General features: G+C 47.5%; 1 protein-coding gene across 1 annotated transcript in view; it reads right to left on the bottom strand.

Annotated features, from left to right (window-relative positions):
- TECPR2 (tectonin beta-propeller repeat containing 2) overlaps positions 1-25,481 on the bottom strand; it is a 109,035-nt gene that overhangs the window by 22,654 nt on the left and 60,900 nt on the right. The window contains exons 11-17 of the mRNA XM_008064091.1: positions 23,556-23,729; positions 21,445-21,625; positions 19,489-19,630; positions 15,282-15,522; positions 13,687-13,776; positions 10,848-11,081; positions 1,087-1,235 (exon numbers count right to left, since the gene is read on the bottom strand). Of these exons, the coding sequence (XP_008062282.1) occupies positions 1,087-1,235; positions 10,848-11,081; positions 13,687-13,776; positions 15,282-15,522; positions 19,489-19,630; positions 21,445-21,625; positions 23,556-23,729 (1,211 nt within the window). The remainder of the gene's footprint in view (positions 1-1,086; positions 1,236-10,847; positions 11,082-13,686; positions 13,777-15,281; positions 15,523-19,488; positions 19,631-21,444; positions 21,626-23,555; positions 23,730-25,481) is intronic.

The following is a 25,481-nucleotide window of genomic DNA, read 5'->3' as shown; positions in this document are numbered from 1 at the left end:
TGGGGTCCTCATGCCAGCCCTGCACCTTATCCCTCCATGTCAGTGGCCTCATCCCTGAGGGCGCACAATGTCCAAAATGTAGATAATTACATGAAATGTCCAAAGGCATTTACCCGACTCTTCATTTCTTTCCTGACTATTTGAGGATTCTTTGTTCAATGACTCATCATTCCTGCCCCATTGCTGTCTGCATATGGCAACTTTGTTTTTTTCCAACAAAGTCACAAAATGGAGACTAGCAGGAGTCTGAGTAAATGACTCTCATTAAATCACAGCCCATAATTATACATTTTAACAGAAATATATTTAGCATAGGAACCAAGCCTATTAGAACTTTAAGGGTAACTAAATGGTGCACTAAAGTCAGACTTCTGCTTGTGGTTGAGGGGTGAAACAGTCAACAGAACATAAAAAGCCATGTTAGAATACACTGTCAACTGAAATGTGGCAGGAGGTGGGACAGCATTGCAGTGTATGGGAAAGAGAACTTCTTCAGCAAACCAGGACAGACATTCAGAAAATGCTGGCACTAGAGTATCCCTATGACAAGACTTTAAGGGACTTTCACTTTCTTCTTTACACTTTTGCGTACTGATTTTTTATTTTTATTTGTTTACTTTTTTAAGTGGAGGTTCCAATACAAATACAAATATTTCAGTAAAAAGTCAGAAATAATTTTTTTTTTTTTAGAGACAGAGTCTTGGTCTGTCACTCAGGCTGGAGTGCAGTGGCATGATCTTGGCTCAATGCCTTCACCTCCTGAGCCCAAGCAATCCTCCTGTCTTGGGCTTCCAAAGTACTGTGATTATAGGCATGAGCCATGTTGTCTGGCCAGAAATAAATTTTATTTTGAGAGGGACAAAAATAAGTATTGGCTCAGATAATCATTAATAATCTGTTCAGCTCTAAACTTCACAATATGCCAAACTTGGGATGCCAATGAGCAAGAGTGTTCTGACCCTGGGGGTTTGCCTCCTCAGCTTATGGGGAGGCCCCTAGAGGCTGTCGTGATCCTTGCCCTAACACAGCATCCTAGCAGCTTCTGACCTGCGAGAAGCAAGTTCCCACCAGTTCACTTTTGCTTACCTGGACAGGTGGCTCAATCATTATCCAGGCTGGAAGCATGAGACTGGGATTGAGAGGCTGAGTTCCTACACGGAAGTAAACTCCACCCCTGGAATCACAGGCCCAGATGTGCTGATTTCCACATGCCAAGCTTGTCAGTTTTACAGCTCCTGCAGACAAATAAAGGAAAAGTACACACACTGGAATTACTTTTGTACAATGACTAATCTTTTATTTAATCTATGAACTTTGATTTTACACTTCAAAGAAAGAGATGAAGCCACACTTGTAGTTGGACTCTGAAACTGAGTCATCCGCTCTGTTCCAGTCCATCTATATCGGCTGTGTAGACTTGGTTGGACTTGAGACACTATAACTCAGGAGAGCTATGAAGGCTGTCCTGCCACTTGCCAGGTACCACATGGCACCTCTTCTAGACTATGAGCAAAGAAGTCAGGATGGTCTCAGCACAGTGCCCTGAGCCAAGCACTGGCATTTGTATCTCAAAGCGGGTCTCCTCATTAGCTTCATCAGACATGTGACTACTGCCAGCAAATTCTGGATTTGGAGAGAAGGAACTCATATTTCCAGGTATTCTTGATCCTAATTAGAATCAAGATTAACTGTCTAAGTTTCCCCAAGAATCTTCATTTTTATTTTTCTATTTCTCTTTGTTAATGGAATTGATTGTAAGAGGAAAGAAAACGGGAAGAGCTTTTAGAAAACAGAAATCAGCCGGGCTCGGTGGCTCAGCCTATAATCCCGCGCCTTTGGGAGGCTGAGGTGAGTGGATTGCCCGAGCCTGCGGGTTCGAGACCCGCCTGGGCAACTTGGCGAGACCTCATCTCTACAATAAATCAAAAACTAGCTGGGCATGGTAGCGCACGCCTGTAGTTCCAGCTACTTGGAAGCCTGAGGCGGAAGGATCGCCAGAGCCCAGCAAGTCGAGGCTGCCGTGGCCAGGAGCAGCCACTGCACTCCAGTCTGGGTGACAGTGTGAGACTCCAACTCAAAAAAAAAAAAAAAAAAAAAAAAAAAAAAAGGAAATAGCTGGGTGCAATGGCTCACACCTGTAATCCCAGCACTTTGGGGGAGGCACAGGCAAGAGGATTGCCTGAGCCCAGGGATTCGAGACCAGCCTGTGCAACTTGGTGAGACCTTGTCTCTATAATGAATCAAAAAAATAAGCTGGGTGTGGTGGCACATGCCTGTGGTTCCACCTACTTGGAAACCAGGAAACTTGGAAAGGTGAGGCAGAAGGATTACTTAAGCCGAGCAGGTCGAGTGCCACTGCACTCCAGTCTGGGCATTAGAGTGAGACTTAGACTGAAGAAAAAACACAAAACAAAACAGAAATTGACTGGGTGCCATGGCTCATGCCTGTAATACTAGCATTTTGGGAGGCCAAGATGAAAGGATTGTTTGAGCCCAGGAGCTCGAGACCAGCCTTGGCAATATAGTGAGACCTCATCTCTACAAACATAAAAAAATTAGCCAGGCATGTTGGTTGCACCTACAGTTCCAGTTATTTGGGAGGCTGAGGTGGAAGGATCGCCTGAGCCCAGGAGGTCCAGGTTACAGTGAGTTATGACCGTGCCACTGCTCTCCAGCCTGGGTGACAGAGTGCGATCCCCAACTTAAATAAATAAAAATAAATAAACAAAATAAATAAAATAATACGAAATAAAAATAAAAAACAGAAGTTACAGTTGAAGTAACTGACAAAAAGAGCAACAGTCAATAGTTACTGACAGCTGCTGTAGGACAAGCTCTCAGTTGAGTCTTTTATACCCTCATTTCAAACCTCACAACGACACGGTTATTATTATTCCAGGTCACACACGGGCCACTGAGAGCACATGGCAGAAGGCAGCTGAGCCAGGAGGTCAAAGGTCAGCCTCACCCTCCGCATCTGACCGCTAAGACTTTCCAGACAGGCAATGCACAGTTTTCAGTGTTCAGTTTTTTTTTTTTGAGGTAGAGTCTCACTCTGTCGTCCAGACTAGAGTGCAGTGGCTGCTCCTGGCCACCGCAGCCTCAACCTGCTGGGCTCCAGCGATCCTTCCGCCTCAGCCTTCCAAGTAGCTGGAACTACAGGCGCGCGCTACCACGCCCAGCTAATTTTTTGATTTATTGTAGAGATGAGGTCTCGCCTGCCCAGGCCGGTCTCGAACCCGCGGGCTCAGGCAATCCACTCACCTCAGCCTCCCAAAGGCGTGGGATTACAGGCTGAACCACCGAGCCTGGCTAAGCCCAATCAGTTTTGAGCAACTTCATCTCCCTAGGATGTTACTTCGAATCCCTTCCTGTCAGTGCCCTCCACCCTGCTAGACTGACTTCTAACCCTACCAGCAGTTCAGTCTGCTCTGGGGGTTCACATAACAGCATCACAAGAACAAGTGCGCTGATGTTGGGATTCCTTCACTCAGCACAATGCTGGCATCACCTCTCTTCATTGTATCATCCATCACACATGAATGCCACAGCTATTTACCCATTTACCTGTTGATAAACATTTGGGTCACTTCCACTTTTTACTATTAGGAGTAAAATTGCTATTATCATTCTTTGTTTTTGTTTTTTGGAATTGGAGTCTCACTCTGTTGCCCAGGCTGGAGTGCAGTGGCATGTTCACAGCCACCACAGCCTCGACCTGTTGGACTCAGGTGATCCTTCTGCCTCAGCCTTCCAGGCACATGCCACCACGCTGGCTAATTTTTTGATTTTTTGTAGAGATGAGGTCTTGCCAAGTTGTCTAGGCTGGTCTCAAACCTGTGGGCTCAAGCAATTCTCTCACCTTGGCTTCCCAGAGTGCTGGGATTATAGGTTTGAGCCATCATGCCTGGCGCTATAATCATCCTTATGGGAGGCTTTTTGTGAACATGTGTTGCTTTTCTTGAATAAATACCTAGGAGTGGAATTGGTGGGCCACAGGGTAGATATCTGTCTCACTTTTAAAGAAACTGCCCGTTTCCCCAAAGGCCATACAATGTTCCACACCCACAGTACCTGTAAGCTCTGGTGGCCACATCCTCACCAGCGCTCAGTGTGGGTGCCTTCTCTGTGTTAGTTGTTCAAGGAGGTGTTAAGTTGTATCTTGTCCTGGCTTTAGTTTGCATCTCCCTGCTAAGGAATGATGTTGAGGATCTTTTAATGTGCCCATGGGACACCTGCATAGCTTCTCTTGTGAAGTGCCTGTTCAGGTTTTTTGCCCATTTTTAAACCAACTGTCTTCTGGTCACTGAGTTAGAAGAGTTGTGTATATTCTAGATACTAGTCAGATATAGACATGTGTATTGTGAATCCAGTGTGTGGTCTGCTTTTCCATTTTCTTAACAGAGGTTTTTGATGAGAAGTTTTTAATTTTGATGGGTATTTTATTTTCCTTTGAGTCAGGCTTCACTCTATCACCCAGGCTGAAGTGTAATGGCATGGCTCACCACAACCTCAACTTCTTGGGCTCAGGCAATCCTGCTGCCTCAGTCTCCTAAGTAGCTACAGGTGTGCACTACCACACCTTGATAATTTTTTAAATTTTTTGTAGAGATGAGGTCTCGCTATGTTGCCCTAGGCTGGTCTTGAACTCCTGGGCTCAAGTGATCCTCCCACTTTGGCCTCCCAAAGTGTTAGGATCATAGGTATGAACCACTGTGTCTGGCCTCGATGGGTTATTTTTACTTTCAAGCACAGAAAAAAAGGTGTGCAGCTCCATTAGCTGGAGATGCTGCCTGAGGAGAGGTATGTAGAAAGATGCCCCATGAGGCTGGGTGTTGTGCTCCTGTGTAAAAACAGGGGTGACAAGACCAGTTGTCACTGATGTCAGATGACAGCCCAAGTGTGTGCACCAAAACATGCAGGTACAATTCTGCCAGGTGGAAATCCTGTCATGTGGCTTCATGTTGACATCAACTTAAGACTGTTAATTCGCTGCTACACAAAAGATAATTGTTATTCCTTTGTGCATTTTCTAAATTGGCGATTTCTCTAACATGGAAATTAACTGTATTTTTTCCTTCCTTGATCCTGTACAGAATGTCTTACCAGGCAGTTTAAATAGAACTCCCTGGAATTCTAACATTACATATGAGAAGATCTGTACCAGTCAAAATAAAGTACCTTCAGCAGTAAACTTTAGAAATAAGTGAGAAACAAATGCTAATTAAAAACAATTTTACATTAGCGTCTTTAACCTTTCCTGAGAGGAACTCTAGGCAGCAGTAATCATGCTAACAGAGTCACATGGTGACAAAAACACACTGGCCATAGCACAACCAGTAAAAAAAAAAAAGCTTTTAATGACCTTATTCAGCAAAGCAGATATTTTCCCTTGAGTATTAACTTTTACACATATATTGTAGGAAAAAAGTGGCATTTATTTGATGTTTTGCTCTTCATAAAACACTTTTCTGCATAAATTACTGTATAATATAATCACATTTGTTACTTAAAGGCATAAACTGACACAGAATATTTCTGTTTTCTTTTTTTTTCCTTCTCAAAGATCCAGATAGTAAAAGACACTGAATATTTCTTCATTAAATGTATGTCCTGATGAATTAAATTAAAAAATTTCATTAGTTTGCTAAGCATTCTAATGCCTGACATAATGCATATTTATGTGTACTGGGAAATGAAATGTTATGAACAACTTAAATATCTGCTAAGTGATGCAAATTTTCTCCCCCAAATCAGGAATGCAATAAATCACTGCAAAATTCCATATTCAGTCTCTACAACTGGCTTCAGTAGCCAACTATTTAAGAATTCTCTTAGTTTAATCTTAAAGCAGGAATTGACTTGGTAATTTGTATGGAGGCAGAAAGAAGAGGGATGCTCACTATATCTGAAAGAAAAATACTAATGGTAAAAATCTTTTTTTTTTGAGTTGGAGTCTCACTCTGTCGCCCAGACTGGAGTGCAGTGGCTGCTCCCGGCCACCGCAGCCTCGACCTGCTGGGCTCCGGTGATCCTTCCGCCTCAGCCTTCCGAGTAGCCGGAATTACAGGCATGTGCTACCACGCCCGGCTGATTTTTTGATTTATTGTAGAGATGAGGTCTCGCTGCCCAGGCGGGTCTCGAACCCGCGGACTCATGCAATCCACTCACCTCAGCCTCCCAAAGGCGCGGGATTACAGGCTGAGCCACCGAGCCCGGCGGTAAAAATCTTGTTCCTCACTTGATACTTCACTAAAGTCATCCTTGAAGCCAAAATTTTTGCTTGCAATTTAGAGAAGGCTTACAATGTCTCAGACCTGACAATGACCTAGCACTGCCCAAGGTCAATGCTGTCCCAAGGGAGTTCAGATCACACTGTCTGAGGGCTGCTCACCACCACTTACATCATCAGGAAGATGTGCTTTTGGTTTTTATGTTTTCAGTGTCGGAACACTTGTAAAGAAAGACTAAGGCTGAAGAAACAGGTAAACCTAACATCTCTTGCCTCATGCTGTGGCCAGGCTGATGGCAACTTGGAGCAAGAATTGAGATGTCCCCTGGGAAGGTTGAAGTGATGCCATCCACTGTACTGACTGGGAGATGACATTTCATCTTTGACTACCAGTAACACAGCCAAATGTGGAATCAAAACTCATCTCCCAGAATTACTTAGAAATGGAGGTGCAAATGATACCAACCTTCCCTGACATTTTAAAATCCTGCTGGGTATGGTGGCTTACACCTGTAACCCCAGCTACTTGGGAAGCCCAGGTGGAAGGATCGCTTGAGCCCAGGAGTTTGAGACTAGCCTGGGCAACATAGTGATACCCTATCTCCAGTTTTTAAAAAATCCAATAGGACACATACTGTAGCCAAGCATCTGGTCCCTGCCTACAAAGCCCCTCTACCCTCCATGCGTAAACACAAGTCAAACTTAAATGACTGTTTTTTGTTTTAAGAAATAGGGTCTTGCTATGTTGCCTAGGCTGGCCTTGAATTCCTGGCTACAGGCAATCCTCCTGTCTCAGCCTCCTGATTAGCCGGAAATGCCCAGCTCTGAAGTGGCTGCCGTAACAGGTGGAAGCAGAACGCTCAGGGAACACAGTGGAAGGGGGTCATAATGGGGACACTGAAGCAAGTTCAGGGGGAGATGGCAATCTCAGCTGAGTCCCTAAGGAAAAAGAGCTGAAGAAAGGAAAGTCAGGGAAGGAAATTCTAGGCCATGCGAAGAGAAGCAAAGAGCAGGTATGAAGGTGCACGGCACATCAGGGGCAAGTAGTAACTGGTGTCTGTAGCCCACATGGGGACTGGAATGGCAGGCTGGGCCAGGCTGCAAGGCCTCAGGCACCTGAAGCCCAGAGCTTTATTCCAGTGGCATGTGGTGCCATCCAGTGCTGGACACCACCATGCAAGCAGTGCTTGCGGAAGCCGGCTCTGGCACCGAAGTGGGTGGTGGGCACACCTGGGGCCATGAGATGGCTCCTACAGCAGAGCAGGATCATTGGGGACCCACCCTGGCAGTGGTAGGAGGGGAGGAGAGGACCAGACAGCAGGGAGACCCTCTGGGATGGATGGAAGGGGCACAGCGGACCTCCCGGCCCTAGGAGGACTCTGCCCTTTCCAGCAAAATTCAGTGGGAGCAGAGGAGTGTGGTAAGGAAAAAGAGCACATTTAGGGAAGGCTAAGTTTGAGTTCGAACAAAATCCTCAAATACAGAGTCAATCTGGAATAGGCCATGCTTCCATGCACTGTTGCGAGCACCCCTGCTGCTGACTTTTAAAAGAGCAATAGGCTGTGAGTGGTGGCTCACACCCATAATCCCAGCACTTTAGGAGACTGAGGCAAGAGGATTGCCTGAGTTCATGGGTTCGAGATCAGCCTGGGCAACATGACAAGACCTTGTTTCTACAATAAATCAAAAAATTAGCCGGGTGTGGTGGTGCGTACCTATGGTGCCAGCTACTTGGAAGGCTGAGGTGGAAGGATCATCTGAGCCCAGCAGGCCATGAGCATGCCACTGCACTCCAGCCTGGGTGACAGAGTGAGATGCTGACTCAAAAAAAAAAGAAAAACAGTAAAGCATGTCAATGAATTCCAGACAAGTGAAACATACAGCACTGATGTCAGCCAGGTGATGCTCCTTTCTATTCAATATCTATACCTGCTGATGACAGGCACATGTGGGGTCCTGGGCAGACAGCATACCTGAACTCAAAATCTGTAATCCCTCACTTAAATACCTAATGATAAAAATAAGTCTCTTGGCCACCTCACAGTACACAGACCACACCTGGAGAGAGCCCAATTGTGGAAGACCTGGTGCCTTTGGCCTGTTGTTGGCTGGCCCCCCTCCCAACCCCAGCACAGCAAAAGCCAGCACCCCTCCCATAGCGCCCTGCTCCCTCCCCACCCCAGCACAAAACCTACCAATTCTGGGCTTACTGCCCGCCTCAGGATGCTTAGAAAATGGGGGAAAAAGTCTTTATCCACCATTTCAGTATCAACCAGATAACCTGGATGAAGAAACAAGCCTGAAGCTCAGAGCAGGAGAGAGACCAGGAGTGGCAGCGCTTTGACAAGTGATTCAGGACTCACCCACCCTGTGATGTAAACTGGACAATGCACGGGGATTTGTGAGCTAGTGATGGCTTGAGAGCGCCCCCAAGCAGGATGCATCACAGCTTTCAGAATGCCACACTGCCCAGAGACAGCCGATGTGTAGACAGGATGCTGACCTGCCTTCTAGAGGGGCTGAGGTTAAGGACTGCTGCTCCCATTAGAGAGATGAACAAATTGAATTTAAAGGTAACATGCAGTTTGCCCAGGGTCCCGAGCCTGCCCTGGGTCCAGCTCTGCCTCTCCTCTGCCATGAGTCCCTGCACCTCTGGGTGTTATCACTTTGCGGGCTCAGCAGCCAGGACTCCCAGGCTGTTCCTCTGCTCCTGCACCCATGCCCTCAGTGAGCATCTGCTGAGCACCAGAGGGCCATGGCACATCTTGGACTCAGGATGGCCTTGTTCCTGCTCCCTCCCAGTCTTGAGTTGAGACTTAATTCTGCTGAAGCCAGTTTTCTCCCTAGCAAGGATGGCTACCTCCCCAGTGAAGCCCACACGTACAACTTTTAGACCTGCACCGCTCTAGCCAGCTACCGGTGCTGGGAGGATGAGACTGAGCCAGGACGGAAGCATGCGCCGTGCTGGAGGTGGGAGGCAGGAGCCCAGAGCCCAGGCAGGGCTGGTTCCAGCAGCATGGAGCCTGCCGCGACGCCTACTCACTCTGCACCCCACTGCAGAGCAGCAGTCCCTCAGAGGGGCTGAGCGGGGTGGTGCCAGGGAAACAGCTCTGCTTCTCACCCAGCCACGGGGATGAGCATGGCCTCCCACAGTGCTCACGATTCGGGAGTGGGCAGGGCACATCACACCCTGGCCTGTTCACCCCCCACAAGGAAGGAGCAGCATCTCCCAAGAGGTCTGGGTGGGTGCTGTTGAAAGGTTTGGGAGCAGGGGGTGTCTGAACAATGAAAAGGCTTCCCAAGACAGGCAGCAGCGTCGTCCAGCGCCAGCGTTCAGGCCACTCCCAGCCTCAGCCTTGCTGACCACTCACTCTTGGTACTGGGGCGGGGAGGGAGGATGCTCTCAAAAAGCTGGAAGGTGACTGGCAGGCTCAAGAGTCAGGAGGAGGCCCAAAGCATAAGTCATCAAAACTATCTGACAGTGATGCTTTGGAACAGAGCTTGCTTCTTCAGTTGAGCTGGATCATGTTCACGGGTCTTGTCAGACCCAAGAATGTGATGTCTACCCTGTGCCCTGTGGGTACCCCCAGGGCTGAGGAGACAGCACTGTTGGCTGGGCACAGGCCTGGCCAGGGCAATGCCTGCTTGACGGAGTGGCAAGACGCTGGCATCGGCTGGGGGCACAGACACTGCACCAGGGGCTGGAAGAGGAGGGGGACGACTGGATCTCTTGCTCTTCTTGTTTTCTTTTTCCTTGTGCTCTTTTTTTATTTTTTATTTTTTGTGAGTATATGTGGTTGAGTCCTCAAACATTAAATGCTTGTATAATGCAAGTCCACCACATGACAGAATGCTGGTTGTCAGCTCAGAACTTGGGAACCTCGCAGCAGAGAAGTGTTCCTGGGCTCCAGGCTCAGCCGACCTCGGCCCCACCCGTGCAGCCTCCATCTTCAGACAAACCACACCTGGGCTGCGAGGCTGAACAAGAATTTTCTCAGAGAATAATCTAATGTTGTGAGCTGATTTGATGATTTCTTGGAATGTGAGTAGATTATTTACCAAGAGCACTACATTTCTCAGCCTGCTCTGCGACTCTTGGGGGATGGCAGAGGAAAGTACTAGTCATTAGATACAGATCCCCTCTCCGATCTTGCTGGATGAGCGTGGACACCCACATGTTCACAGCCATCCTGCGCCAGGCGCTCTTCTGAGGAGACAGGCACTAATCCTGCCACAGGGCACACCCATTTAATCAGATGTAAAGGACACAAAGCTATGTCCCATATTCAGACAGACTGACAGAGGCAGCTGCACCAACAACACTATTTCAAGCAGCTCTTGGTGGCAACTTTATCTGAGTATATGCTCCCTTCTCAGGTTCTGAAAACCCTTTGAACTGTAAGGGCGGGGGAAGGGAAGCTCCTTGAAAAATCAAGAGGCCGCTGAATCTGAAAGCGTGGCCCAGTTGAGCTCCTGAAGTCCAGCAACCTACAAACATCACCTAAGAACTCACACAAGTTGAACATGGGCTGGGGCATGTTTGTCTGATACCACATCCTGATGCGGTTTTAGGGCCGTCAGGACACTGGCGCACGTACTCATGGGATGGCCATACCTAGCTGGGAGAGGTCCAGCCTGGTCCAGTGCATTCCTGTGGGGCAGCTCTTAGACAGCGTCCTGATGAACACCTGGCCAAGGCCGTCCACAGCCCACAGCGCATCCTGGCAGGCGGCGTAGGCCCTCATCTCAGCATCAGGCGGCAGCTGCACTGTGGATGGGCGGGACTGCGCACTTTGGGCACTGACGCAGTACAGGTCCTTGCTGCTCTGGCACAGCCACAAGACGCTTCCTGCGGAAAGGTTCACACTGGTCACCAACGTGCTGTCTGCACCGAGCCACCCACCTCAACACACAGGCAGCTCTTGCCTTCTGGCAGACACGGGACACCTGGCGTGGCTGTGTTCCCTCACCCATCCGTACCACACTTGCAGGAGCGGCCTATGCGCTTAAGTGAGAAGGCAGAGGGAAACACCATAACTGCTGGCTACAAGATACAAGCCTGAGACTTTGTCAAGAACTGGCAAGAAAGCAAGGCTTATGAGATTTCATGAGGGGAGTCATGGCTTAGCAACTCTAACCTCTCATTCTTCGTGGTCTGAGAAGTTTTTAACCTGAACAAAGGCACCAGAGCATTTTTAATATAAAATGCTAACTTTCACCAAAGGGAAAGGGCTATTGAATCAGTCTCCTGGAGGGAGTAAGGGTCAGCAGTTCCTGGGAAGGATGGCATCAAGGTGCGTTCCCTGTTCTTCTGGTAATAGGGCTGGTGGTAGAGCTGGTTGCTGGAGAAGATTCAGGAAGTTGGAAATCCTCTTCTCAGCCTTGTCCCCAAATTATATCCTTTCATTTCCTCTATTTTTATAAAGTACTTTAGATTTAATAGTTCCTACTTATTATTATCTATTTTGAAAAACAATTTTTTTTGAGTCAGAAACTCAGTCTGTTGTCCAGGCTGGAATGCAGTAGCATGATCATGGCCACCAGAGCCTTGACCTGCTGGGCCCAGGTGATCCTTTGTCTCAGTCCCCCAAGTAGCTGGATGTGTGCCACCATGCCCAGCAAATTTTTAAAAAAATTTTATTGTACAGATGAGGTATCACAAAATTGCCCAGGCTGGTCTTGAACCCCTGGGCTCAGGCAATCCTCTCGCCTCTGCCTCCCAAAGTGCTGGGATTACAGCCACAATGCCCAGCCCAGATCCTGCTTAAAATGCTTGGGAAAGCCAAAACCTTAGTCACAGTATGTTATCTAAAGTATTGCCTACAACTTGTGGCCAGATATGTTTTAGAATTCAAACTTTTCTCTGGATTTTGAAAACCTAAGGTAGGCTGGGTTTGGTGGCTCAACCTGTAATCCCAGCACTTTGGGAGGCCGAGGCAAGTGGATTGCCTGAGCCCGTGGGTTCGACACCAGCCCAGGCAACTTGGCAAGACCTTGTCTCTATAATAAGTCAAAATTAGCTGGGCATGGTAGCTCACACCTGTACTTCCAGCTACTTGGAAGGCTGAGGTAGAAGGATCATTGGAGCCCAGCAGGCCAACGCTGGGATGGCCATGAGAGTGCAGAGTCCAGCCTGGGTGACAGAGTGAGACTCCAATTCAAAAAAAAGGAAAAGAAAACCTAAGGTTTTCCATAGATCTAAGAGTATGCCATAGATTTATGTAACAGCATGGAGGAGGAACCGACAACTCCCCTAGCGAAATGCAATACTGCTCCTGTAGCAGCATGTGTGCACGGCCACCATCAACAGCACACACAGACTAAGCAGTAGGTTAAGGTTGCTGTGAAATTAATCTGTGCCAAACTTAAGAAAAAAAGTACTGTTTTCAGAGATTTCTGAATTTCAGAATTGTGGTCAGAACAATCTGCTGAGTAAAAATTAATTGTACTGACCAAGTTACCCACATCCTAGTGAGACTAATGGCTTTAACTAATCAAACTGCTTCCTCTTAACCACAGATTTCAAGGTGTCTTCTCATTTAATCCTCAGTGCAATTCTGGGAGGTGTACCTACTTTCCAGAGAGGTCAGCTAAACTACCCAGGGCTCCCAGCTAACTGGGGAACGGCATTGCCTTTCCAGGCTCCAAACCATGCTCTGTAAGGGACTGAGTTCTGCCTAGAGTGCACATCAGAAGTCCACCCCTGCAAGGACGTTCTGCCTAGCAGGGCTGCAAAGGAGGGACTTAGGTTAGCCAGAGGCTGTGATCAAGATGGCATGAGGCGCGAGAGGTGACAGGAAGACTCACAAGGGCAGATGGGAAGGCGCCTAAAGACGCTGTGGCCGGCCGGGTTTGGTGGCTCAGACTGTGATCCCAGCACTGTGGGAGGCCAAGGCGAGTAGATTGCGTGAACCTGCGGGTTTGAGACCAACCTGGGCAATTTGGCGAGACCTCCTCTCTACAATAAAAAAAAAATTAACTGGGCATGGCGGCGCACGCCTGTAGCTACTTGGAAGGCTGAGATGGAAGGATTGCCAGGATGACCGTGAGCATGCCACTGCACTCCAGCCTGGGTGAGAGAGTGGAACTCCAACTCAAAAAAAAAAAAAAGAAGCTGTGGCCCTGTGATGTGCTGCTGGAAGTCGCCTGCTGTCAGCCCCAGTGGCCACACTGTGTGATCCCCTCCTTTAGAGGACCCTGCGCCTGTGGGCTTCCTCGGCTTTACCATACTAGGTCCCTCTCAGTGGCTCTCCTGGTCAAGCCTATCCAGTTGTGGGGTCCGCGGCTCAGCTAACAAGGGTGACTGGCTGCTACACCACCATGTCTTCTGGCTCCAAGGTCTGCATAGTCACATCTCCATGACCAACTAACTAGGCCACAGTGAGACTGTGGTTTGAACTTCTTCAACAGCCAACCCATGCACTAGATTTTCAACCAGGCGAGGACTGACCCACCTTCCTTTGTGGGAGCAGCAGAAGCCAACACAAAGGCCCATTTTGTAGCAGAAGCTGTCCCACGGGGAACAACATTATTCCAGTAAGTGCCTGTAAAGAATAAAGAGTATGTCAAAGAAAGAAAAAACAAACCCGAAAAATAATTCAGAGCCTTAGTTCTAGACTACAGCTGGTCTTCAAAGCCTCTTCCAGCTAGTTCTGGTGTGTCCTTAAGTTAAGCAACATGAGACAACTCAGCCTGCCATTCATTTCTCTCTGAATACCATGAACCTAGCCCAGGGTCAGGGGAGGCCACAAAGGGGGTTCACTCACAGAAATGAACCCCCAGTCCATGTGGATTTACACCTACACTCAAAGATCTGGCCACAGCTTTGCATTTTCAACAGTGGCAATAATTTTCCCTCTAGGAAATGGACTGTTCTCTCTCACTAGGCTCTTTAGGTTTGAAGAGTTTTTCATTCAAAATGTGAAATTGTTAACAAAAAAATGAGCTCCATTTGTCTTTCTTATATCATAATAGATTTCTAGGGGAAACACGCTATGCAGCCACAGGGATTCAAGTGTTAGGAATAAGAGATTAAAACATGGCTAGGATTGATGGCTCATGCCTGTAATCCCAGCACTTTGGGAGGACAAGGTGGTGACCGCACCTGTAGTCTCAGTTGCTCAGGAGGCAGAGGCAGGAGGATTGGTGAGCCCAGGAAGCCGAGGCTGCAGTGAGCCATGATCATGCTACTGTACTTCAGCATGAGCAACAGAGTGAGAACGCCAACTCAAGAAAAAAAGATGCAAAAAAAAAGAGAGAGAGAGAACTGATCACAAAATATGAAGAGTGCCTCCATTCCAGGTGTCTCACACCACTGGCACTGAATTCTCTTTCCAAATTGAGATCTTAAAGCTTTTCTTTATTTTATTTTATTTTATTTGAGTCTGAGTCTCACTCTGTCGCTCAGGCTGGAATGCAGTGGCACACTCACAGTCACCCTAGCGTCGATCTGCTGGGCTCAGGTGATCCTTCCTCCTCAGCCTTCCAAGTAGCCAGAATTATAGGCATGCGATACCACGCCCGGCTAATTTTGTGATTTATTGTATAGATGAGGTCTCACCAAGTTGCCCAGGTTGTTCTCGAACCCGTGGGCTTCAGGCAATCCCCTCACCTTGGCGTCCCAAAGTGATGGGATTACAGGCTTGAGCCACCGTGCCTGGCCCAGATTAAAGCTTTCCTTTAAATGTTGGCTTTTTTTTTTTTAGTTGGAGTCTCATTCTGTCACCCAGGCTGGAGTGCAGTGGCATGCTCATGGCCACCGCAGCTTCGACCTGCTGGGCTCAGGCGATCCTTCTGCCTCAGTCTTCCAAGTAGCTGGAACTATAGGCATGTACCACCACGCCCAGCTAACTTTTTTATTTATTGTAGAGATGAGGTCTTGCCAAGTTGCCCAGGCTAATCTTGAACCTGTGGGCTCAGGCAAACCTCTCACCTTGGCCTCCCAAAGTGCTGGGATTATAGGCATGAGCCACAGTGCCCGGCCTAACTGTTGGTTTTAAAGTGCGGCCACCTATAAAAGCCAATGTGAACACTGAAGCACTTCACCCACCGATGAGACTTCCTTTGGCAACGTGGAATTCATTCTTGCCCGAGGAGATCCAGACGCCGCTGTTATTGACCCCTAGAAGGCTCGGCTGGCACTGGAGCTGCTGAGACCAAAACGCCATGCGTAGTTTATCCGCCACCTTTTCCACAGGTGCTTGGGCTGCTGTGGCCACCGAGTGTGTGGCGTGGATTATGGTCTGGAATAAGCTGCACTGGTCGAACACCACATAGTCTGTGATGCTCACCTGAAAGGAGTAGGTGACAGAAGCTCTGCTGTCAGTGTAGTTACAAGCATCACCTCCCAGCCTCCGCGGGAAGGTTCTGGCCCACAGTCACACTTCTGGATTTTTTTGTTTTGTTTTTGAGTTGGATCTCACTCTGTTGCCCAGGCTGGAGTGCAGTGGCACGCTCACGGCCACTGCAGCCTCGACCTGCTGGGCTCAGGTGATTCTTCCACCTCAGACTTCCAAGTAGCTGGAACTACAGGCATGTGCCACCATGCCTAATTTATTTTTATTTTTTAAAATTTATTGTAGAGACGGGGTCTCACCAAATCGCCCAAGCTAGTCTTGAAACCATGGGCTCAGGCAATCCTCTCGCCTTGGCCTCCCCAAGTGCTGGAATTATAGACGTGAGCCACCATGCCCAGCCACTTCTAGATTTTTAGTAACAAGATGCTCAAACATCCAACACAAATGTGCTCACATGTGTTTGTGAAAGGACCCAAAAAAGTGTTATCAGGATATCACCTGGCCACTTCTCTAAGTCCTTCTGAGGGTTGGATCTCAAGCGATAAAAGAAAATATTCACATTTTATTTTATACACTTTTACACTACATGGATCTGTTACAACAAACAATGGATTATTTTGTGTATTATTTTTGTGATTAAGTATCACCCCTCACACCTCTTCTGGGAAGACTTTTATTCATTTTGTTTGTTTGTTTGCTTTTTTTAGTTGGAGTCTTACTCTGTCGCCCAGACTGGAGTGCAGTGGCATGCTCACGGCCACCACAGCCTCAACCTGCTGGGCTCAGGCGATCCTTCCACCTCAGCCTTCCAAGTAGCTGGAACTACAGGTGCACGCCACCACGCCCGGCTATTTTTTATTTTATTGTAGAGACAAGGTCTCACCAAGTTGCCCGGACCAGTCTCGAACTCGCAGGCTCAGGCAATCCACTCGCCTCAGCCTCCCAAAGTGCTGGGATTACAGGCTGAGTCACCGAGCCCGGCCAGACTTTTATTCTAATCACAGTGAGAAAGAATAATTTTGAGGTCGGGCACAGTGTCTCAAGTCTGTCATCCCAGCATTTTGGGAGGCCGAGGTGAGAGGACTGCCTGAGCCCACAGGTTCAAGACCAGCCTGGGCCACATGGTGAGACTGTCTCTACAATAAATCAAAAAATAAGCCGGGCATGGTAGTGCGTGCCTGTAGTTCCAGCCACTTGGAAGGCTGAGGTGGAAGGATCGCCTGAGACCATCAGATTGAGGCTGCAGTGGCCATGAGCGTGCCACTGCACTCCAGCCTGGGAGACAGAGTGAGATTCCAACTCAAAAAAAAAAAAAAAGAATAATTTTGCTTTTAAATTCAGGTATTTCCAATGGACAACAGTGTGTAATACTTAGAGTGGTAACACAAGCTTAGAAAGGTATGACAAGTAGGGTGATGAACCCATTTATGATCTAAACTGGGGCCACTAATAATTATGCCAGGCCAGCAGCCTAACCCAGGACCAGTTTGGCCATCTAGAATCTAATCCGAGCTCAGGTGTATGGCCTGCCTCTAGAACTTTCCTGGAAAGTCTCTGTATAAACCTCTCAGACTCCTCTCCAGTCTCCTCCCTAAGGGAGACTGTTCTTCTCAGACAGCTCTGATGATAAGAAAGCTCTTCATGGGATGAGTCACCACTAGATTCTGCACAATTGTCCTCACATTTCTGCAGTGCTGGGTTTCATGGTAAAGAGCATCACGAACTTCAGTGCCCTGCCCCCTCACAGCCTTGTGTAGGCCACATCCCAGGCTGAGCACAAGGGAATGCTGAGTGAAAGTCACATCAATTATCACAGGGAAATTAATTAATTGATTGAGTTGGAGACTCACTCTGTCACTCAGGCTAGAGAGCTGTGGCACGATCATGGCTCACTGCAGCCTTGACCTGCTAGGCTCAGGTGATCTTTCCGCTTCAGCCTGGGAGTAGCTGGGACTTACAGGCACACTCCACCATGCCTGGTTAATTTTTTTAATTTATTTTTTTTTAGGAGATAAGGGCTGGCTATGTTGCCTAGACTGGTCTTGAACTCCTGGGCTCAAGAGGTTCTCTGGTCTCAGCCTCTCAAAATGCTGAGACTACAGGCATGAGCCACCATGCCCAGCTGGGAACCCAATTAATAATACACAGAAACACACAAGAAGGAGATTATTGCAAAAGTCAGTACTTTATCACATCCTAATACTGCTCTTTCTCATCTACAGAAGGACTCACACTGAGTGAGCCACTGCCCTAAGTGAATTTCCCCTGAACGGCTTTCGCCACACCAGGCCCAGCCCCGCTGCAAGATTCACAGCCCACCTGGCTAACACTCTCCCGTCCAGGTGCTCTGGAAACGAGCTCTGGGGACTCACAGCGTGCTGCCGACTGCTCAGTGAGCTCAGAAATTCCTCAGGTGTGTGCTGCCTACAACACTAAAACTTACCCAGGGAGCAGTGACTCTGCTAAGACCACATGAGTCTGTGACAGACTCAGTCTCAGCATCCAAGATATGTAGATACGCAGGACAAAAATATAAGAAAGTAAAGAAAGGTCTTGCAGACAAACATAACACTGGCGCTAGCATTACAAGGAAGTCAATCTTATGGTATTTAAAATAACTCCCCTTTCAAGTACTTTTTTTGAGACAGGATCTTACTCTGTCCCCCAGGCTGGAGTGCAATGGCATGATCATGGTTCACTGCAACCTTGATCTCCTGGGCTCAAGGAATTCTCTTGCTTTAGCCTCTTGAGTAGCTAAAACTATAGGTGGATGTCACCATGCCCAGTTAATTTTTAAAAATCTTTTCTAGAAACAGGGTCTTGCTATATCTCCTAGGCTGGTCTTGAACTCCTGTCAATCCTGCCATGGCCCTCCCGAAGTGCTGGGATTACAGGCATGAGCCACTGCACCCAGCCCTAAGTACTTGAAAGATGGTTCTGTCAAATTAAATTTCTCTGAAGTTAATGTTCTGCATGATAAAATGATATCTAGTTTTATGATATTTAAAAAACAGAATTTAGCATATATACAAATAGATGTGTATACATATGTGTGTGTGAGTATATACATATATATAGTTGCAAGTACAGAGAATGTATTTTAAAATTATTTGCATAATTTTATCAAATATTAACTAGCAAATCAGAGACATATGCATATTCACCAAAGAGCAAGCACAACTTATTTTCCCCATTCTCATCTGAAAGACTGAGGGCAGTCAATGCAAGATAAGCCTTCAACAAGGCAAGTCTGAGATGACAAAAAACCTGAACCCACAAGACCAAACATTCAACAAGTGATATTGCATGCTTCACAACTGCTGACTGTTAGAGCAGCTTTACCCTCCACAGAGGCAGACTGGGAGCTGCACTAACACTCAGTGGTACCAGAGGGGGGGAGCAGACACTCCTTTGAAGACTCATTCTAGGCCACTCTGGTTGGGCCCAAATCACATGAAGTTAGCTTTATTATACTTCTTTCGCATTTCTCAAAGCACTTCCTTTTCTGGGAGCAAGTGGGAAAATTCTCCTTTCTTTGCTAAAAGGAAAGATTTACTTAGAGGCCTTCAGCAGAGACAGCTGAATTTTAATTGTGGATTGGGTTTTCAAACCTATTATCTAGGCTCTTTTCTTAGCACATTTGTTCAAAATTAAACATCACTATTACTTAGGTCTTCAAATGGCTGTCACTGGGCTTGCCTATAGCAATAAACTTCCAGACAACATCAAAGTAAATAAGTAAAGCCTGCATTATTTAAGCAACAAGAGCTTTGCAAGTTATGATGAAAAGTCCTCGATATTTCTAATGTACTCAAACAAAGTAGAATCCAGCAAATAGTAAAAGTGAAAATTATTATTAACTTAATCCAATATCTTTATAGAAAAGAGAGATAAAACAAGGAGGTTCAGAACCCCCATGTCAGGGAGACTCTGGCATGTGGCTCAGAGCTGAATACCTACTTGCCACCAGTGGTCATCATCTCCTTGGGGCTTCTTGGAAACCACACCAGTTCTGAACCACAGGTTTCCGTGGATATCCAGGGCCCAAAGGGTCTGCTGATCCCCGAGAGTTATACAGACAGGCTCTAAAGCTTGCCTTTCACTGAAAATGAGGAAGAGAACACAGAAGTCAGCACCTCAAATGCAGAAAGCCAAGCGGGCATCGAGTGTCTCATGGTGGGCTTGCTGTGCTAGAAGAAATGTGACCCTACTTACAAGTAGCGGATCATCAAGTGCCAAGGAAATGTCTGAGTTTCATTACTATGCAATATAAATGGGTCAAATGGGTGAAAGCTTCTGAAAGGCATACTGAGAACCCCACAGAACAGTAAGAAACGCTCTTGAAAGGAAAAAAACTAAGTAAAAAATGAGCAGACAAAAGAAATCTAAGGCCTATAAGCACCTCTCTATGCCTCCTTCCCCAAGGGAGTATGTGTGAACACCCCCACCACGCCAGGCTGCGGTATGCAGCAGTCCCTGGGCAGATGCTGCCCTCTCTGCTAGGGATGCCCTTCCCATCCTTCCACCTGGGAAGTCCTCATCAGCTTCGAGGATTAGCTGTGGGAACATTCCGCATGCTGCCTTTCTGACCTCTGCATGTGAAGTCCACAGCTTCCTTGGTGCTGCGTGCACCACACGATCAATTAGGACCATCTGAACTGACTGGCGTCCATCTGAGCAAGGGGACCCCCCACTAGACCAGGAGCTAGTGAGGGTAGAGCAAGCCTCAGCATATTTCTGGCTCTTAACAGGTATTCACTGCAAGTTTACTGGGTTGCTAAATTAAACCAAGAATATACTAATCTAGTTTATCTAGGGGCTATTAGTACTTTCACATTAGTAAAATGATTGGATGGCAATTCTATAACTGTAATCTTTAATGGTAAAACCAGCCTAATAAATTAGAGTTCAGAGATCAGTTTCAATTGACTAAGGTGAAAATAAAGAAAAATATTTGGATAAAAGCCATCACAGACTCTAAATAGAAACTATCTGAGTGGGCAGTTCTGAGTAGACTGTCATGGCAGACTCATGACTGTATGATGTGCAGGGATATACAGAGAGCAGTAGCACATTTATTTATTTATTTATTTAGAGTTGGGGTTTCACTCTGTCACCCAGGATGGAGTACAGTGGCATGATCACAGCTCACCATAGCCTCGACCTCCTGGGCTCAGGTGATCATCCTGCCTCAGATGCCCAAGTAGCTGGGACTACAGATGTGCGCCACTACATCCAGCTAATTTTTTCACTTTCACGTAAAGGTCTGGCTATGTTGCCCATGTTGGTCTCAAACTCCTGGGCTCAAGCGATCTTCCTGCCTTGGTCTCCCAAAGTGCTGAGATTTTTTTTTTTTTTGAGTCAGAATCTCGCTCTGTCGCCCAGGCTGGAGTGCAGTGGCATACTCAAGGCCACCGCAGCCTCGACCTGATGGGCTCACACAATCCTTCCACCTCAGTCTTCCAAGAAGCTGGAACTACAGACGGGCGCAACCACGCCTGCCTAACTTTTTGATTTATTGTAGAGATGAGGTCCGCCAAGTTGCCCAGGCTGGTCTCAAACCCCTGGGCTCAGGTAATCCTCTCACCTCAGCCTCCCAAAGTGCTGGGATTACAGCCTTGAGCCACTGCGCCCAGCCAGTGCTGGGATTATATGTGTGAGCCACAGCACTCCGCCAGCAGCACTTTTAAAAACTGAGTTCTGACTCAGCATCCAGTCCATCAGTCAGAGGCAGGCACAGACTGTCTCCAAGATCATGCTTCTGAAATCAGCTCTGACAATTCAAAAGATTACTGTTACCAAGGAACCTGTAGGGGGCTGGCTTTGCCCAGGAACAACCCACACAGAGAACCAAGCTGACAAGAATGGAAGGCGGGACAAAGAAGATGGCAAAGAAGTCCTTCCTGCCACCAGTACCTGACGATGTCACACTTCCACTGCTCCCCTTCAGGACAGAAGCTACTCACGCCCTCCCGGTATAGGAGGGCCCTCTGCTCCGTCAGCGCCCACACCACGCTGTTCCGGGCTGTGATCTGGGACAGCGGGTAGGGACAGTCGACCTTTACGGCTCTGGCACAGGGGCGGTCCACGCTGAGCCCTGCCAGGGAGATGGGAAGAAGCCCCCAAAGACACACAGTCAGGACTCCACACCTCATTTTGACTGCTGTTGGCCTTTTAAAATTTTTTGGTATTTTGCTATGTTCTTTCGTAATGAGTGCTTTTTCATCTTAAAGTTTAGTTTACATCGAGTGGTTCGATTCTTCCTCAGTGTAACATCAGCCGGAAGCAGTTTTAGGCACTCTGAAAATTGAAGGCACGACAATTTGGAATTCTCCAGAGTCCCAAAGTAGCTTAAGAAGTTCTAAGAGAAGAACACGGAAGTCAGGAGCAGGAGCACAGCCGGTGGGGCCAGAGGCTGCAGGGCCACAGCAGCCCTTCAGCGTGTTCTGTCGAGCTCCTCAGACCCTCGGGGGAGCAGAGGGCCTCAGTACTGCTGGGGTTGGCAGGAACCAAGGCTCCAGCCATCCCTGCAGAGAGCTCCGGCATGGCAGCTGCCCCTTCCTCTGCCCTTGCCTGGTGCAGGCTTCTACTGCTCAAATAAAACCCCCACATTTCCCAGAGGAAATCTGAAATTGCAAGTCTGTTGCAGGTCATAGCTCAGGGTCCCCAACTCCTCGTCCATCCAGGGCTCTTTCCCTCTCCTCCTCGCAGCCTGTCAGCAAAGTATCTAAAGGACCTCTAAGGCCATTCCTGGGGGAACTGGAAGAACAGCTGTCACCTCAAACCCTGTGTTCCATGGCCTGAGCCTGCAGTTAGGTCTCAGTACTCACAGTTGCTCCTTGACTGATCACAGAAGCACCCTATGGCACTGTAGTCCTTGGGTTATGTTTCCTTGCACTAAACTAGCGGGAATCTCCTGCAGGACTTCCTCCACCACCAGCTTTTGGGGCAACCTCATGACTTTAGTTCCACAGATCTGTGGGGTGCTGGGCTCATCTGAAACCACTGTCCTCTGGCACTCCTGGCTAAGAGGTTACCCACTCCTCATCCCTGACCAGAAGCAATCCCTTTCCCTGCTCTGACCAACACGTAAATGTCCTGGAAGCTAGATGTGTCTGTGCCTTGCCAGAGTTTAAAAAGAGGCACAGGAACTAGGCTGGAGCGATCTGGACCAGCACGTGGCCCATGAAGCTGGCAAGGTGGCCTACAGGGGCTTGGGGTTCTTTCATATCTGGGAGACAGCCAGATGCACAAGGGCTTTCAATCTCAAGAATCATCCCCAGCTGACGGTTGATTACAGAGATTAAAACATTCTCTTGGAATCAGCAAGATTAAATGGCTAGAAGATTGATCTTTATATAAATCCAACATGGTTTCTTGACAACCCAAAAGAACTCCTGTTCCACAATGCATCCCAGATACTGATAAATCACACTGCTTGTGGAAAATCATTTTCCATTTTGCTGACAGTACATAAACACCGACTCTCATTACAGTTTATTTCTAATAAACAAGTCCCACTGTGCCACTCCAACAGCTAAAGGCTTCCCTACGGGAGGTTTCCCAGGACTAGTTGAACTGCTATTTAGAGCAAATTATTTATTCTTGTTTTTTCCTTGACCCACATATAAACAAGTATTCAGGAGCTGGGCTTTGACCTGGCTGAAAAAGATGCAGCCAATTAAGCATAAAAGGGGAAACAATTCTAGTATCATTTCTCTGTATTCTTTCTTTGGAAGAATGGATATTGCAGAAGTGATGTGTAACGCTCAGCCCTGGGAGAATATGTTTCTGCTTCTGTAACTCACCGAATAATCCTATTAATTTTTGCCCTAAATTTGTCCTGGGTTGAATCTGTGTCAGCAGCAGAAACTGCTAATACATTCCAAATGGCAATTACTCTTTCCAGAAGTGTCTGAGTTTAGATGAGTTTTTAGCCTCTTCGTAGCTGTGGTTGTTATAAGCATGTTACTAACCAAGCAGGCTGCAGCAGAGCCAGTGGGCACCTACACATGGTCTGCAATTACCTGTCTGGAGGTACAGATCCCCACTTGTCCTGATGATCCAGGCTGTGTCATCACTCAGGGCCACAAACACCGCCTGGGGCAGGGCTTCATACCAGTGCCGCTTCCCCTTGATGGTGACCTTTCCACAGGCAAAAGCTCGATTAGATTTCTGTTCAATCTTCCAGAGAAGAGCTCCTGTGGAATTAAAATTCTATTCACTAACCAATAAATATTAGAATTAGTTACACAAAAAGCTTCATGCTGGCACTGAGGGCAGGGGAGGGTTCTAAAACACACCCTGTTGCTTCCACCCCACGTGGGGAAAAGTGCCAGGGTCTGAACGCTTGGCAGCTCCCTACCAGTTGTGTGGCTTTGGGCATCAAGTCACTCACTGGCTCCAAGTCTCACTTTCCTCATCTGTGAAATGGGGATCATGTCTACCTTACAGGGCTGTTCTAAAGCCTGGAGGTGAGAACAGATCTGGAGGTGAGACCAGATCAACGACACAGCCACAGAGCTGGGCACACCGCAGGAAGAGAAGCACTGATGACGTTATTAGGTCTGAAGAGTTAAGTCTTCATCATGAGGTACAGGAGAGCAGGAGAGATTGGAAAAAGTACTTTAGGGACTAAAAGGGAAAAGTCGCTTCTGGAATAGCTAAACGGAAAAGACACACAAAAAGGACCATTCCGAACAGATAGAGGAGAGAAAGAGAGAGGAAAGGAAGAGAGGAAGGCACCGTAGATGGAGGTGTGGTACAGGCTGACACGGGCAAGGCGAGGGACCACCAGGGTGCCTATGGCACCCCAGTCCCAGGGCTTGAAACCCACCAAACACATGGGCCCTGTCTCTGGACCTGATGGACGTCTCAGCTGAGCACATTAATTTCATGGAGATGAAGGCTTACAAATAGCATGAGGGACCAAAGGGTTTGGAAATGCAAGGTAACATAAAAAAAACCCACAAGTTTATAAACTGCTGGGAAGATAAGCCCAAAGTTAAACGACAGAACAGGAAAATAATTCACATGCCAGTTGATGAAGTAGTTTACTATTTAAGCCAGTCACTAGGGAATAATATTTTTCAAACAATCAGTGAAAGAAAGCAAGCAAAACAACCCTGAACAAACCAACATTTTATTTTATGGTTTTTTTTTTTCTTTTTTTTTGAGTCAGCATCTCAGTTCTCACTCTGTTGCCCAGGCCAGAGTGCAGTGGCAAGATCACCATAGGCTTGACCTCCTGGCAATCCTCCCACCTTGGCCTCCCAAAGTGCTATTACAGGCAAGAGCCACAATGCCCAGCCCAAATTAGTATTTTATTTTTATTTTTTTGAGCTGGAGTCTCACTCTGTCGCCCAGACTAGAGTGCAGTGGTCACTCCCGGCCACCACAGCCTTGACCTGCTGGGCTCCGGCAATCCTTCTGCCTCAGCCTTCCAAGTAGCTGGAACTACAGGCGCATGCTACCACGGCCTGGCTCATTTTTGATTTATTGCAGAGATGAGGTCTACCAAGTTGCTCAGGCGGGTCTCGAACCCGCGGGCTCAGGCAATCCACTCACCTCAGCCTCCCAAGGCATGGGATTACAGGCTGAGCCACCGAACCCGGCTCAAATTAGTATTTTAAATAGTGACAAAGACCAGGGAGAGTTAAGGGAATTCATCCTGAAACTCAGTGAAGTCACAGGGGACAGGTCAAAGCCACAGACTCGGTCTTGTTTAACTTCTACAGTAGGTCCTTATGGTCTACCGGGTTACTCCAAGGCAAAAACAACCCAACAGGAAGAGGTGCAGAAGTGGCCAACGTGAAGCAAAAACAAATGTGCAAATGATTCCAGGCAGATAAGGCAGGCCTTTCAGCCTAGCAGAACCTTATTCAGGAAATGTCAGCCCCAATTCACTAAAAATGGCCTAGCAGTGGCATGACAGATGAATGGACTTTCTTTTT

The sequence above is a fragment of the Carlito syrichta genome, unplaced genomic scaffold (genome assembly GCF_000164805.1).
Source record: "Carlito syrichta isolate Samal-C Ts95f unplaced genomic scaffold, Tarsius_syrichta-2.0.1 Scaffold307187, whole genome shotgun sequence".
Classification (NCBI taxonomy): domain Eukaryota; kingdom Metazoa; phylum Chordata; class Mammalia; order Primates; family Tarsiidae; genus Carlito; species Carlito syrichta.
The sequence above is the reverse complement of the archived record's forward strand: the minus strand, read 5'-3'. Positions and strand labels throughout refer to the sequence as shown.